This window comes from Puma concolor, chromosome C1 (genome assembly GCF_028749965.1).
Source record: "Puma concolor isolate L17-30 chromosome C1, mPumCon1.1.hap2, whole genome shotgun sequence".
Taxonomy (NCBI): Eukaryota; Metazoa; Chordata; class Mammalia; order Carnivora; family Felidae; genus Puma; species Puma concolor.
The window spans coordinates 106,002,787-106,019,696 of record NC_141674.1 but is presented as its reverse complement, the minus strand read 5'-3'; the positions used below and the strand labels follow the sequence as shown (position 1 = coordinate 106,019,696).

The following is a 16,910-nucleotide window of genomic DNA, read 5'->3' as shown; positions in this document are numbered from 1 at the left end:
CATTGGATTGACCAGCTGTCAGGTTGACCCAAACCTGCCTCCTTTTGGTGGTGTTTGTCGGGACGCAACACAATAGCCCGAGGAGAGCCTCCCCTCGTAAGCTCCGATTGGCTGGGCTCAACCTTGGCGGTTTCTGATTGGTCCAATGAAGAAACACCAAGGTAGGTTGCCTAGCGATCCTGAGGAAGCTGATGTGTTATTCCTTCTCTGCATCGAAGGATCAGGAAGTTTGTGCTCTCTGCGTGGCTGAGAAGTTTTTCTACCTACTAGGACGGGGGGGAAGAGGGGGAACAGGTGTCCCCCTAAAACAGAGCGCAAGCTGCAGCCTGCGTCGGGCCGTAACCCAGGAGTAACGTCAGGTAAGCAACGGAGAATATACATTTCCTAACGTCCAGAAACAGCCTCCAGATTTTTTATTTTCTGGGGAGAGGGAGGTTCTTATTTAGTTAGTTTTTGGCCATTTTTTTTTTTTCAAATAGTGTTTTTAACTTGTAAATGTCGAGGGGGTGTTAGTTCCTCAAAATTCCCCTTAATTTTTTTTTTCTCTGAAGACCTAAAGTTTTTTTGGATTGGGTTAGGAAATAAATCCTATTCACAGTGCCAAATAAGGCTAATGCCTGTAAGCATTTATTTTATGTTTTATTTTTTCCTCCTCCACTCTTCTTCCCGCCTCCCACCAAGAATTATATTTGAAATATAGCCTTGTGTAAACAATCTCTTGTAAGTCACTTCACTTGTATTTCTCTTAAAAATGTTCACATGCATTTCTGAGTATTCATTTTAATCAGTATATATTTATTGAGCAGTTACAACGTTAAAGACATTGTGCTAGTTGCTATGGAGACTATAAAAACCCATGAAGACAATATCCCTGCCCTCAAGAAGTTTACAGTTGAGAGACAGCCATACCAAAAGAAAGACTATAATATATACTTTAAAGGATGTAAGTATAAATAAAGTTCTGTGAAAGTACAGCTGAGAGAGAGACCAATTCTGGCCATGGGACATACATGGGTAATGGAGAAGGAGATTCACTTAAGGCTTTACCTGGGTCCTCAATAGACCTTTGAAGAATGGGTAGGTAATAGAGAGGAAGGGAAAAAGGAGAGAACACCAACATGTACAAAGGAGGAGAAGTAGCAGCATGGGACATGTTTGAGAAATGGTTTGTTAACAGTACATAATTGAGAGTAATGTAATGGGAAATATTGCTAGAAGGTAGGATGGGATCCAGTCACAGAGGCTCTTGAATGCATTCTTTTGGTCTTAAAAAAGATAGTCTTTTAAATGATTGCTGATGAGGGGCGCCTGGGTGGCTCGGTCGGTTAAGCATCCGACTTCGGCTCAGGTCATGATCTCACGGTCTGTGAGTTCGAGCCCCTTGTTGGGCTCTGTGCTGACAGCTCAGAGCCTGGGGCCTGTTTCACATTCTGTGTCTCCCTCTCTCTCTGCCCCTCCCCTGTTCACGCTCTGTCTCTCTCTGTCTCAAAAATAAATAAACGTTAAAAAATTTTAAAAAAATAAATAAATAAAAATAAGTGATTTCTGATGAAAAATATTTATTGTATATCATCTTAAAAATGGATGTTTAGATTTATTTAAAATAAAGTACGCTAGGGGCGCCTGGGTGGTGCAGTCGGTTAAGCGTCCGACTTCAGCCAGGTCACGATCTCGCGGTCCGTGGGTTCGAGCCCCGCGTCAGGCTCTGGGCTGATGGCTCAGAGCCTGGAGCCTGTTTCCGATTCTGTGTCTCCCTCTCTCTCTGCCCCTCCCCCGTTCATGCTCTGTCTCTCTCTGTCCCAAAAATAAATAAACGTTGAAAAAAAAATTTTTTTTTAAATAAAAAATAAAAAAAAAAAGGGGGCACGTGCTTTGTTTTTTTGTTTTTTTGTTTTTTTGGTTTTTTTTTTGTAATTGACAAAGAATTTGTTAATCTTTTAATATTCTCTTGCTGGTACTTTTTGTTGGCAGCTGTTTGTGTATTTGCAAGATGGCTAGCTAGGGGTAGAGATGAAAGTTTTCTGGCTATATAGAATTACTACACGTGATCTTCTAAGTATTATTCTGTAGCAGTGATTTCCAAAGGGAGTGCATGAAGTGAGTTATTAAGTTATGGGAAGAAAATATGAGAATATATGTTTATATTTAGTTTTTCTTATTTTTTAATTTTCTCTTTTGTGTATTATAATGTGCCATTGAATGCTTATACAAATTACATATAAATTATTATATGCCTTTTGGACCTGGATGCTCCACAATGTTTATGCTGTCCCATAATATTTAACTTGGGGAGGATCCATTTTGTGAAAGGAATTACCATGATGGATATATACTCCTGGGTTATAGACTATGCACGTAAAATTGGCAGACTTAAAAGATAATCATTTCTACCAGTCTTTAAAATCACTGATTTTATTTTTCTGTCAGTGCCTTCTGTGTACTTTGGGAAAGATATGTTAACCTAGTTTTTCTGGTCATTATTCCTTTATTTAAGTTTGTATATATTTCATATTTCTATACATTTGTAGTATGTTAATATGTATGTTTTTGTTTACATAAGCACACATACAGATATTTTTTTGTCACTGCCCCCCCCCCCACCCCGAAACAGGTGAGAATGACCACTTTAACTCACCGGGCCCGTCGCACTGAAGTAGGCAAGAACTCTGAAAAGAAGGTGGAAAGTGAGGAAGACACTAATCAAGACAAGAGTCCAGACAATGAGGACTCTGGTGACTCTAAGGATATTCGCCTCACCCTTATGGAAGAAGTATTGCTCCTGGGACTAAAAGATAAAGAGGTAATGCAGTTGGGTTTGGTAGCCCGTCTCAAAGACTCCTGAATGTCAGAATGTTTTTAGGAAGTAACCTGACAGAATATTTTCATGAATGCTCAGTTGGCCTTGGAATTGTGCTCTAGCCATCTGAGGGATGGGGGAGTTTGGGGAGGATGAAATCCAGAAGTATAATTACTTGAAATGTAATTTAATTACAAAATTACTCCAAAATTCTGGAAGAGACAAGAGAGAATATAACACAGTGTAAAATTTTGGTACTTGTAGTTCCCCAGCGAGATTGAAGGTGAAATAACTTCCTATTAAACTAAGCAGGCCCACACAATGAAGTTGTCTTGAGCTGTGGAGAGGAAAATCTTTTAAACGACAAGGAACATGTATGATTAGCTGTTTTACAAAAATAAACTGGGTAGGTTTCTTACAATACAGTAGAAATAATTTTTTAATTCTATTTTCTGGATCTTTAGAAGTTAAATATCAATAACTGATAAGGAATATTTTAATTTAGAAAATGTTTTTAAATTAATTGCAGTTTTCCCTTATTAATAGAACATTTTATAATAGAATTAGTCTTGAGATAACAAGTCTTGTGGTACATATTTGTGGTATATATGTGTTGGCTTTGCTACTAGTACTATACATCATCTTTCATTTATAATTTAACTTTTTTTTTTAATGTTTATTTTTGAGAGAAAGAAAGAGAGCATGTGAGTGAGGAAAGGGCAGAGGGAGAGGGAGACACAGAATCTGAAGGAGGCTCCAGGCTTTGGAGCCCAGTGCAGGGCTTGAACTCGTGAACTGTGAGATCATGACCTGAGCTGAAGTCGGGTGCTTAACCGACTGAGCCACCCACGTGCCTCTGTAATTTAACTTTTTATTGTGTTTCACTTTCTTCTTTAATGAAGAGGTTATGAAGAAATATAAATGTAATATTTTAAACAGTCTACTTCCTTTCCAAGAAAGTCTTTAGTAAATACAATAATAATAAAGGCACATTTATTATTGGCCTCTGTTTAGAAACTTAGCAAGTTAAAGTGTTACTTTACATTAAAAAATACTAAAGTTGGGGGCGCCTGGGTGGCTCAGTCAGTTAAGCATCTGACTTCGGCTCAGGTCATGATCTCACCATCCATGAGTTCGAGCCCCACATCAGGCTCCGTGCTGACAGCTCAGAGCCTGGAGCCTGCTTTGGATTCTGTGTCTCCCTCTCTCTCTGCCCTCCCCAGCTCATGTTCTATCTCTCTCTGTCTCAAAAATAAATAAAAACATTAAAAAAAATTTTTTTTTTTTTAAATACTAAAGTTGGGCGTGCCTGGGTGGCTCAGTTGGTTAAGGGTCTGCCTTTGGCTCAGGTTATGATCTCACGGTTCATGAGTTCAAGCCCCACATCAGGGTTCTCTATTGTCAGCGCAGAGCCTGCTTCAGATCCTCTGTCTTCCTCTCTCTCTGCCCCTGCCCCGCTCGCTCTCTCTCTCTCTCTCTCTCTCTCTCTCTCTCTCTCAAAAATAAATAAGCTTAGGGGCGCCTGGGTGGCGCAGTCGGTTAAGCGTCCGACTTCAGCCAGGTCACGATCTCACGGTCCGTGAGTTCGAGCCCCGCGTCAGGCTCTGGGCTGATGGCTCAGAGCCTGGAGCCTGTTTCCGATTCTGTGTCTCCCTCTCTCTCTGCCCCTCCCCCGTTCATGCTCTGTCTCTCTCTGTCCCAAAAATAAATAAACGTTGAAAAAAAAAAAATTAAAAAAAAATAAATAAATAAGCTTAAAAAAATACGAAATTTTGCTCTGATAATTGTCCTTAGCTAGTAATGAATCGGCTACATACATCTAATAACACGTGTTCTTTTCTGCACCGATTCCTCAAATTTAGGATTACCTTTTGTTTCTTTTTTCTTTTTTTTTAAAGTTTTTATTTATTTTGAGAGAAAGTGTGTGAGTGGGGGAGGAAAAGAGAGAGGAAGAGAGAGAGAATACCAAGCAGGCTGTGCACTGTGGGGCTCAAATCCACAAACCATAAGATCATGACATGAGCCAAAGTCAGACCCTTAACTATCCGAGCCACCCAGTTGCCCCCATTTTATTTTCTTTACCACTTTTCCTTTCACTATTTTTTGTCATGTCAGATTACCAACTTGAGCAAAATTTATAAGACTTGTTATAGCTTGTGTATTGGTAAAACTAATATTAAAGACATCATATATGTACTTGACCAAGACATGGAAAAATCAGAAAATCTTGCCCACAAGTATATTTTCCTGTTTGCTGAGAAAGTTGATGAAGCTCTAGTTTTATAAAAATCAAACAAATGAGGGGCGCCTGGGTGGCTCAGTCGGTTGAGGTCTGACTTCAGCTCAGGTCACGATCTCGCGGTGCGTGAGTTCGAGCCCTGCGTCGGGCTCTGGGCTGATGGCTCAGAGCCTGGAGCCTGCTTTCCATTCTGTGTCTCCCTCTCTCTCTGCCCCTCCCCCGTTCATGCTCTGTCTGTCTCTGTCTCAAAAATAAATAAACATTTTTAAAAAATTAAAAAAAAAAAGAAACAAAAAAAAATATCAAACAAATGAAAACACAAAATTGACTCTCCAAGAGAACATGAGAGTAGGTCTGAAGATTAGGTGGTATAAATACTGTTTTGAGATGTTTACACAGTGGCTAGGAAACCTTCACTGACTGTAGAAGAGCATTTTAGAACTAAACATCTATTTGGTTATTTTACTTTTGAATAGGAATGATTAATTTCCTGCTGACTTTAGATACTAGAATTTTTGTTTCTGTTTTGTAGAGAATCTAACTTTGGACTTCTCTTTGTGTGTTTTTAAATGTATAATAGTTAATATAAATTTAAGGAAATAGAGTAAAAAATAAAGGAACTCTGGCAAGATACCATTCAAAGATGAGCATGTAACAATTAACCTTTTGAATTGTTCTCATTTTATTTTGAAAATAGTTGACAAATTATGTTTTTACCTTTCAGTTGGCTTAGGAAGAACAAGAAATGACAAATCCTTAGGTGTAAATAAATAGGAGAGGTTAAACCTTCTGATTTATTAAAGTAGTAGTGTTGTTCCAAAATGCCAGTTATATAACTATCTCTAAAATTATTAGTTGATTTCCAGCACTAATTATTTTCTTCTCAACTCCTAAACTACTCATAGATTTATTTAATCATTTTTAGCATGATCGGGGGTACCCATTATGTGCTTAGCATTGTACAAATACTAAGGTAAATATAAAATAGTATAATATATGGTCCCTGGCTTCAAGAAACTTGAATTCCAGCAGGGGAGACAAGACATCGATACCTTGTAAAACTAAAGTAACACAAAGGCACCTGGGTGGCACAGTCAGTAGAGCATAGGATTCTGGAGCTTGGGGTTGTGAGTTCAAGCCCCACGTTGGGTGTGGAGATTACTAAAAAATAAATAAAAGCTAAGTAACCCAAAGGTCCATCCACTGCAGAATAGATAAAAATGAATTGTCCATTTATTTAAATGAACATAAATATATTTTCTATACAGAATTAAAATGAACATTGTTATAAAACATGTATGATTCTCATGTAATGTTCAGTACTGGAAGCCAGACACAAAAGACATACTGTGTGATTTCATGTATATAAAATTTTTAAAAAACTAAACTATAGTGTTTGGGTTTGTGTATTTAGGTGATTAAAACTATAAAGAAAAGCACAAAAGGGATTACCATAATTGTGAGCATAGTGCCTACCTTTCTTTAGGAAGTGTGGGAAGTGGGGGGTTAGGTATTAGTGGTTAGAAAAGAACTTGAGCTTTCTGGGTACTAACAGTTTCCTGTTTCTGTACTTGCGGAAAGTTTCATGGATTTTTCACTTAGAGATAAGTCATTGAGTTTTTTTCACTTTTGTTTCATGCACTCTTCTGTGTGTGTCTTATATTTCACAATTCAAAAGATTTTTAGAGAAGTAAACAACAGTAAAAATCCCAAGTTTTCCATGTTAGAACGGTAAAAAAGCCAAGAGAGTTGGAAGGAAGAGAGATCATCATGGGGGAAGAATAGGAGGTAGTAAAACAAGCTGGACCTTTAAGAAAGGTAGGACTAATGTAACTGGAGTGAAGGAAACATATTCTGGATGAGGGAACCTGCAAGTATGAGCTTGATAAGTTTGGGAGATAAGTAACCACTATGACTGAAGTAGGTGGCATTCTTGGAGAACAAGGAGAGTCAAAATTGGCAAATTAGATTCAGACTATAGAGTGTGACAGATTTTTGAATGCTAGGTAGAGACTTTTAGACTCTTTATTTATTTTTATTTTAATTCCAGTGTCGTTACATACAGTTTTATATTTAGGAGTATAACATAGTGATTCAACAATTCTGTGCATTACTCAGTGCTCATCACGATAAATGTACTGTTTATCCCTTTGACCTAATTTCACCCATCTTCCCAGCAACCTCGCCTCTGGTAACCATCAGTTCGTTCTCTATAGTTATAGATTCTTTCCTTTAAGTAATGCGATCAGCCGAATGAAAAGAGCAAAGCCCATTTCATTTTTGTGTACAAATTAATGACTTAGTGATATTTTTACTCTATGTTCTTTGTGAGTATATGTTTTGATATGTATATAATTTCTTGTTTTTGCATGGCTTTAGGTTTGTGGCACGTAAAAAAACAAAACAAAACAAAACCACCTTCTAAGTGTTAAACTTTGTATTCCAAAGTCCCAAAATTAAATTTTGCTGAAGATTTCCATAGGATTCTTTGTTTATAACCCAATACTATGCAGGGACAATAGTCCCTACTTTTGAGATCATTTATAGTCTAGTGGGATGAGAGTGGCTGGAGAGGCTGGAAGGGCGATAGGGAAAGTCAGCAGACCATTGCAGTGCATGTGATATATGTGTGACTGTGTTGTGGGGACTGAGGGAACAAAGAGGAAAGAAACCCAACCCAAGTGGGTGGTAGAGAGTGCTAGTGGGATAGGGGAGGAAAGAGATACTGGGAAAGACTTCTGGGAGGTGATAACTCTTAACCTGAATTCTGAAGATGAGCAAGAGTTAGTTTGTGAAGAGAAACAAGTTCTAGGGGGAAAAAAATCAGCTGAATGCTTGTGATAGTTTCAGTGATTTGCAACTGGAATCACAACAGATATTTAAAAACATCTCATCTCCTTTAAATGAACTCAGTTGTTTTGAAACTCAACTACCAAAACTTAGCTGGGCATTCAGTTCTGTATTTTATTGTTTAACCTTTCTAAAATTGTGAAATACAGCGTATCTAGAAAAATATATAAAACACATATCGTGGGGTCATCCTCTTGTACCCTTCCCTGATCACATGCTACTGCACTTCCTGCTACTCTGAACATGTATATATATCCTTAAACAATGTATTTTAGTTTTGCATGTTTTTAAACTGTATGTTATTCGATTATGCTGTTACGTATCTATCGATTATACTGTTACGTATTCTTTTGCTCAATATTATGTTTGAGATTCATCCCATGTTGTTGCATATCATTTAATTTAATTCAGTTCATTGGAATATAGTATTTCAGTTATATCAGTATACCACTATTCATTCATTCTCATGGTTAACAGACATTCAGGAGTCCATTATAGACAGTGCTGATAAGAATATTCTTGTATTTATCAGTTATGTTCTTTCAAACAATGCCACTATTCATATATATAGAAAAATGATAAATCAGGGGTATCTGGGTGGCTCAGTCAGTTAATCGTATGACTCTTGATTTTGGCTCAGGTCATGACCTCACTCACGGTTTGTGAAATCAAACCCAGTATGAGGCTCTGCGCTGACAGATTTTTAAATTAAAAAAAAAAAAAAAAAAGATTCTCTCTTTTCCTCTGCTCCCTCCCCCACTCTCACTCTTTTTCTCTCTCTAAAGAAAAAAAAGGAAAGGAAAAGTTGCTGGGTCCTAAAATATTTTATTAAAATCAAAAGTTTAAAAGTCTCATTTAGGTCACTGCCTGGTCTTTTAGTTTCCTGATTGCACAAAATGAACAATAAATCCCTTGTCAGTAGTTTTTGCCATTGTAAATAGAGCAAGTGTATCAGAAAGACTTGTTTGTCAGGTTTTGTGGTTTTTTATTAACATAGGCTGTTAAAAAAAAAAACAGAACCGTTTTTTTTTTTTATTATATCCATTCATATAACCCCCCAAATTTACTATTGGTACAAAAAGAAGAAAAATGGAAGACCAAAGTCCTATTTTAACAGTAGGAAATATAGTTTAAGCTATTTAATTGAGAGGCCTGCCTCTCCGTATACCTCCAACCCCTAACTGCACACTGTTCTCTTTCAAAATATCTGGCATGGATATTAAGATAAAAACCACCTACTTATATTTGGACCTTTGGCTGTAGCCACTGAACCTATACATTTGATGTGAGCCAGTCCATGTCTTTGTGTCCTTTTTTTGTGTGTTTATCCAACTTAAGAGTCTTCAAAACAATTTGCACTTTCTCATGCTTGATCCTGCAAGGCAAACATCATCTTCTCTTTATGAAAGCAAAATCAGATGGTTAAGTGGCCAAGAAGTGATGGAATTTATGTTCAAACTGACTCCCAAGTACAGTTTAAGAAGGGGCATGCTTGCAAAACACGTATCACATATTTTTCTGTATTTCTTGCCAAACAAAGAAAATTGTTCAGGATTGTTAATGCTTAGTGGAAAACCAAATATTTCATCTCCTAAAATAGTTTTATATGGAGTTTATACCTCCTATAGAGATAAAAGATTATTATGTCCTGCAGTAATTTTTGGCACAAGTTATTTTTCTCAAGCTTTATCCGTGGTTTTCTTATTCCAATATGTAATTCCCTAGCAAAGCCCACTGTGTTTTGTTTTGTTTTGTTTTAGCAAAGCGCACTCTTAAAGACTTTGGGATCCCATAAAAATATTAAGTTGACATCAATAATGGCAGAATAAGAGAAAGTACCATTTAGCAATTCTCAATGATACAATTTTATCTTAGTTTCATCCTACTACCTCACATTTTAAGGAGGAAATATGAAAGTCCTACACATTTTTTCTCTTTTCTTTCTTCTGTCAAACAAGATACACTGGTCATAAGAAACAATAAGTCCAGGGGTGTCTGGGTGACTCAGTCGGGTAAGCATCTGACTCTTGATTTCCACTTGGGTCATGATCTCACGGTTAGTGGGTTCGAGTCCCGCATCGGGCTATGTGCTGAGAGCCGGAGCATACTCCGGATTCTCTCTCCCTCTCTCTCTGCCCCTCCCCTGCTCATGCTCTCTCTCGCTCCCCAAATAAGTAAACTTTAAAAAAAAAAAAAAAAAAAGTAAACATATAAGAAACAATAAGTCCAATAAGAAGTTTCAATAATCCAATTTACAAAATGAAAAGTGTTTAGAGGCAGTAAATGAGGGGTGCCTGAGTGGCTCAGTTAAGCATCTGACTCTTGATTTCGGCTCAGGTCATGATCTTAGAGTTCATGAATTCGAGCCCCACATCAGGGATTCTTGGGATTCTCTCTCCCTCTCTGCCCTTCCGCTCCTCACACACTTTCTCACTCTCAAAATAAATAAATAAGCTTTAAAAGAGGCAATAAATGATATTTATTATAACCATATCTTCAGAAAGTCTAGTGTGTAAATAAATAGGCATTATATTTTTCTTCTCAGTTCACAATGACAGCCATAAATTACATCCCATGTCATACATTTTTCTTATGGAAGGAAGAGGAGACTATTATACTAAAAAGATACAAATGAGTAGGTAGGGTTCTTTTTCTTTAATTTTATTTTTTTAGGTTTATTTCTTTTTGAGAGAGCGTGCGCGCGTGCACGAGCAGGGGAGGAGCAGAGAGAGAAGAGAAAGAGGATCCCCAAGCAAGCTCCACGCTATCAGTGTGGAGCCCGACTCGGGGCTTGGACTCCCAAACAGTGAGGTCATGATCTGAGTTGAAATCAAGAGTCAGGACACTTGTGGGGGGTGGGGGGAGAAGAAAGAAAAAAAAAGAGGACATCTTAACCAACTGTGCCGGCCAGGCACCCCTTTCTTTAACTTTAAAGCTAAGACCAAATGAATACACAAGCTTCTTTTAGATTTTTGTGCAGGAGTATGTTGTATTAAGTTTGCTAGGGCTGCCATAACAAAATACCACAGACTGGGTGGCTTAAACAACAGAATTTTTCCCCCATAGTTCTGGATGCTTGAAGTCCAAGATTTCGTTTCTCCTGAGGCCTCTTTACTTGGCTTACAGATGGCCATCTTCTCACTATGTCCTTATATGGTTGTTCTTCTGTACATGCATCCCTAGTGTCTCTGTGTCCAAATTTCTTCTTCTTATAAAGACCAGTCAGATTGGAGTAGGGCCTCCTTAAAAGCTTTATTTACTTAATCACCTCTTTCAAGGCACTATCTCCAAATACAGTCACATTCTGAGGTACTGGGGATTAGGGTTTCAACATATGGATTCTGGGGAGACACAGTTAACCCCATAACAATGATTTAGAAGAGTTGAGAGGAAGTGGGAAGGTTTTAGAGATAATTTTGTAATATTTACTTATATCCACCTGGAGTGCAGTTCAACCTCAGGAAGTGTCATTAAAACTGTATAATGATGTGATGTTTCCTTTAGTTCAAGTCAGGCACCATTTATTGAGCACCTGCTCTGTCCAAGCTACTGAATAAAGTAAGGAAACAGAAATAATTAAGATGTGTTTATCTTTCATCAAGAAGCATTTGAATCTGAAATGGGAGAAAAGATATGTATACAATAACGGTACTACTAGATACAGTATGTAAGTGCTGTAAGAAAGGTACAAAAAGTGCTATAAGAACATGGAAGAGAAAGACAAAAATCATGGAAGAGGAGGAAATTCCTTGGAGGTTACTCGTTACTTTCTGTGTTTGCTCTCTCCTATTCACAGTTGTCCAGAAGGTTTAAGGTGGGAATGGCAAATAGAAAAAACTACTGAGGCCTGGGTGGCTCAGTCAGTAGAGCTTCCAACTCTTGATCCCAGAGTTGTGAGTTCAAGCCTCACATTGGGAATGGAGCGTACTTAATAGAGAGAGACTGAATAAAGTGTCTTCAGGTTTTCATGTGTTCATTGGTGGATTGTGCTCACCCTTCTTTATGGTATTATTGACTTCTTTTAAAAATCGGTCTAAGAGGGGGCGCCTGGGGGCTCAGTCGGTTGAGTGTCCAACTTCAGACTTCAGCTGGGGTCATGATCTCACCGTTTGTGGGTTCGAGCCCCGCGTCGGGCTCTGTGCGTCATGACAGCTCCAAGACTGGAGCCTGCTTCAGATTCTGTGTCTCCCTCTCTCTCTCCCCCAGCCACCCCACCCTGCTCACATTCTGTCTGCCTGTCTCTCAAAAAGAAATAAAACATTAAAAGAATTTTTTTTAATTTAAATAAATAAATAAATAAATAAATATCAGTCTAAGATTAAAAAAAATCTTTATTATTTTAAAAGTAAAATATGGGGGCGCCTGGGTGGCGCAGTCGGTTAAGCGTCCGACTTCAGCCAGGTCACGATCTCGCGGTCCGTGAGTTCGAGCCCCGCGTCAGGCTCTGGGCTGACGGCTCAGAGCCTGGAGCCTGTTTCCGATTCTATGTCTCCCTCTCTCTCTGCCCCTCCCCTGTTCATGCTCTGTCTCTCTCTGTCCCAAAAATAAATAAACGTTGAAAAAAAAAAAAAAGTAAAATATGTTTATACTAAGAAATTGAGATAAAAGTCTACATGAGAGAACTTAGTGATAGGGCTGTGAAATATGGGGATATATGCATTTGTCAAAACAAACTGAACATCTGTGCATCTCATTCTATATAAATTATACCTCAATTTTTTATAAAAACTTTAAAAAAATGTTTTTTAACATTCATCTATTTTTGAGAGACAGAACGTGAGTGGGGGAGGGGCAGAGAGAGAGGGAGACACAGAATCAGAAGCAGGTTCCAGGCTCTGAGCTGTCAGCATGGATCCTGACGCGGGACTCAAATTCACCAACCGTGAGATCATGACCTGAGCTGAAGTTGGATGCTTAACCGACTGAGCCACCCAGGTGCCCCTATAAAAAGTTTAAAGAAGAGAATAAAATTCACCCATAATCTCACCCCTGAAAAGTAATTGCTATTAAAATATTTATAGAAAAATCCTTATAGACTTTTCTATGTACCTCTTAATAATCTTTCTTAGCAGTCTTGTAGGAGATACCTCTTATAATAAAGAAATGTTTGAAGTTCAATAATTCCTTCAATGAGTTTCACTTCATTTTCTCTTTCTTATGTTAAATTTAAGTAAAATTATATTTATTACATTTTACTTTTAAAATAGCACAAGTAGAGGGGCGCCTGGGTGGCGCAGTCGGTTAAGCGTCGGACTTCAGCCAGGTCACGATCTCGCGGTCCGTGAGTTCGAGCCCCGCGTCAGGCTCTGGGCTGATGGCTCGGAGCCTGGAGCCTGTTTCCAATTCTGTGTCTCCCTCTCTCTCTGCCCCTCCCCCGTTCATGCTCTGTCTCTCTCTGTCCCAAAAATAAATAAACGTTGAAAAAAAAATTTTTTTTTAAATAGCACAAGTAGAATGATTTATTCCATTTTTTAAAAAAGTGATAAGTGTGATGTTACTTGAATTTTACATAAAAGGGAAATTAAAGTTAAACTGAATCTTGCTTTTGTTCATCACAAAATACTATTTACTGAAAGGCCCACTAAAGATAAAAAAAAAAAAGATCTTATGAAAAACATAAAGCTATGTATGTGTGGACCTTGTTTGGCTGTTGATTGAAACAAACCAGCTATATAAAAATATGTATTGGGGCGCCTGGGTGGCTCAGTTGGTTTAGCGCCTGACTTCAGCTCAGGTCATGACCTCGCAGTCTGTGAGTTCAAGCCCCACATCGGGCTCTGTGCTGACAGCTCAGAGCCTGGAGCCTCCTTCAGATGCTGTGTCTCCCTCTCTCTCTGCCCCCACCCCTACACACACACACACACACACACACACACACACACACACTCATTCTCTCTCTCTCTCTCAAAAATAAATAAACATTAAAAAAATATGTATTAAACAATTGATGGAATTTGAAGGCTAACTGAATATTTGATAAAATTAAGGAATTCTTGTTAATTTTTAGGTATGATATTAGTATTACAGTTTTTTTTAAAAACCTGCATGTCTTGGGGAGAGTATGGTGATTTTTATAGATGATATGTTACAATGACTGGGATTTGTACTGAAATAATCTGGGGAGCAGGGACATGTATAGATGAGAGATGTGTATATATTGATAGCTGTTGAAGCTAGGTCATGGGTACATAGAGGTTCATAATCTCTCTCTTTGGTGTGTGTTTGAGAATGTTAAGCCAAAGATGTTAAAAAGAAAAAAACAAGACATTTTCTTAACCACATGATTCCATTTTACATCATATCCTATTGACTCCCTGTTATGAAAGGTGATGAGATTACAAACTGTGTGGCTCACAGTTTGTTCTACCTCTATTCCCCAGTATTTTGTGACAATTTATAATATATACATTCTGTCATTTCATAATTCATACAAAGCTGTTCTGTGAAGGATAGCCCCAAAATTGAAGTTGGGGAAGAAGCATATGGGGAAATTAGTGGTTAGGAGAGAAGAAATGTGTATTGTGTGTTTAAAGAAAAATCTGGTTTTACATAAGCCCAAGAGATAATAGGATGATGAAATTTATGCATCATATTAATTTTTTAAGATTTTTTTTTCTTTCCAATTTTTCTGAAATATATATACACTGCTTTTTAATCAGGGAGAAAAAGCTGTTTGAAAATACAAGGTGTATCTACATTTACCTAGTTTTGTTCTTCTGAGGTTTGAACATACTATACTTACCTTTAAGTGTTTTTAAATCTATTTTAAATTATTTGAGAGTTGTGTGTGGGGCACCTGGGTGGCTCAGTTGGTTAAGCATCTGACTTCGGCTCAGGTCATGATCTCACAGTTTGTGGGTTCCAGCCCCACATCTGGCTCTGTGCTATCAGCTTAGAGCCTGGAGCCTACTTCAGATTTTGTCTCTCTCTCTCTCTCTCTCTCTCTCTCTCTCTCTCTCTCTCTCTCCCTCTCTCCCTCTCCCCCTCGCCCGTTCATGCTCTCTCTCTGTCTCAAAAATAAATAAAACATAAAAAAATTTTTTTTTACTTTTTTTTCAATATATGAAATTTATTGTCAAATTGGTTTCCATACAACACCCAGTGCTCATCCCAAAAGGTGCCCTCCTCAATACCCATCACCCACCCTCCCCTCCCTCCCACCCCCCATCAACCCTCAGTTTGTTCTCAGTAAAAAAATTTTTTTTAATTAAAAAAAAAAAAGTTGTGGAGGAATAGATTTAGGGCCACATACATGTTTTCAGATTTTTCCTCCCCTTAACTATCTGTTTTCTTCTTTTCTCTTTGGATACTGTGTAGCAGTGAAAATTCCTTTTCTCATAAATAACAGATTGTGGGAAAAGAAAATCATAGAGATTTCTGCTTTTGGTGCTACAATCACTTTTAAGTTTTTTAGAGTAAGAAATTAAGGATATTCGGGGCGCCTGGGTGGCTCAGTCGGTTGAGCGTTCGACTTCGGCTCAGATCATGATCTCACGGTTTGTGAGTTCGAGCCTCACGTCAGGCTCTGTGCTAACAGCTCAGAGCCTGGAGCCTGCTTTGGATTCTGTCTCATTCTCTCTCTGCCCCTCCCCTGCTTGTGCTCTGTCTCTCAAAAATAAATAAATGTTAAAAAAAAAAATTAAACAAAAAAAGAAATGAAGGATATTTTTCTTGGCCAGAATGTGATTTAAACCTTATGAAGGAATATTCAAAGATGACCAGTTGCTTTCCTTTATTTTGAATTTCTCTTTCACTGACAAGGCATTATCATGTTTCCTTTTTAATTTTCTGAACTTTTGACAATGGTTTTATTTTAAGGAAAAAAAACTTCAACTGAAGTTGAGAAAATTTATAACCTGATCATTATGACTAGCTTTGCATCTTTCACCCAACTTCCTTTTTTTTTAATATGAAATTTATTGTCAAATTGGTTTCCATACAACACCCAGTGCTCATCCCAACAGGTGCCCTCCTCAATGCCCATCACCTACTTTCCCCTCCCTCCCACCCTCCTCACCCAACTCCCTGAATAAGCCTGAAAGGACATCATCTTCATGAAGCTGATTGAGAAATTTTGTTCATTTGTCTGGGTTAATAGTCCAGCCTCTCAGTAATGCTGAAGTCATGTGTTAAACCAGAATAACATCCAGGTCACAGTTCCTCATTCCCCCTTATGATTAAGCAGAGTTAGGTTTTAATGCTTAATCTCTTTTATGAAATATTTCTATTGGCAGGGGCTCCTGGGGGTTCAGTTGGTTAAGCGTTCCATTCTTGATTTTGGCTAAGGTCCATGATTTCAGGGTTGTGGAATCGAGCCCCTACATTGGGCCTCCTTGCTGACAGCTTGGGGCCTGCTTTGGATTCTCTCTCTCCCTCTGTCTCTCTGTGCCTCTCTCCCATGATGTGAGTTCTCTCTCTCAAAATAAATATTAAAAAAAAAAAGGGAAGAAAGAAAAACAGCACATTAACTCTTTTTAAGGTAATTTTTTAAAGGAAAAAAACTAGTTTTGCTTGTATAATTTTCATTTTTGATAATTCTTTTTTTTTTTCTGGTAATTCTTGACATCCCCCAGAGGTTATTATACAGACACTGAGCATATAGAAAAAGATTTCAAGAAAACATAGTAAGATTCCTTCTCTTATGTAAGGTTGAAGCAGTTTTAATGTTGAATCTTCAGATTTGGTGGAAAGGAAGATTTTTTTCTGATATTTTTCCTAATAAACATATTTGCTCAGTGTAGGTAACTTGGAAAAATTACAAAACCATTTTTTAATGTTTATTGATTTATTTTTGAGAGAGATGGAGAGCATAAGCAGGGGAGGGGCAGAGGCAGAGAGAATCTGAATCAGGCTCCGGGCTCCGAGCTGTCAGTGCAGAGCCGGATATGGGGCTTGAACTTATAAACCGTTAAGATCATGACCGGAGCCAAAGTTAGATGCTCAACTGACTGAGCCACCCAGATGCCCCACAAAACCATTTTTTAAAGCAGGCTCATTCTTTTAAAGTAAGATATTTTGTGTAAT

General features: G+C 38.0%; 1 protein-coding gene across 2 annotated transcripts in view; it reads left to right on the top strand.

The window, feature by feature from the left end:
* Positions 1-131: 131 nt before the first annotated feature.
* Positions 132-16,910, top strand: part of GOLPH3L (golgi phosphoprotein 3 like) — a 38,783-nt gene continuing 22,004 nt past the window's right edge. Inside the window, exons 1-2 of one of the 2 annotated variants that reach the window (XM_025912331.2) lie at positions 132-359; positions 2,612-2,800. In XM_025912331.2, the coding sequence (XP_025768116.1) occupies positions 2,618-2,800 (183 nt within the window). In that variant the 5' untranslated portion in view covers positions 132-359; positions 2,612-2,617. Of the gene's footprint in view, positions 360-2,605; positions 2,801-16,910 lie in introns of both variants that reach the window. The other variant, XM_086718131.1, reaches the window with a different exon arrangement.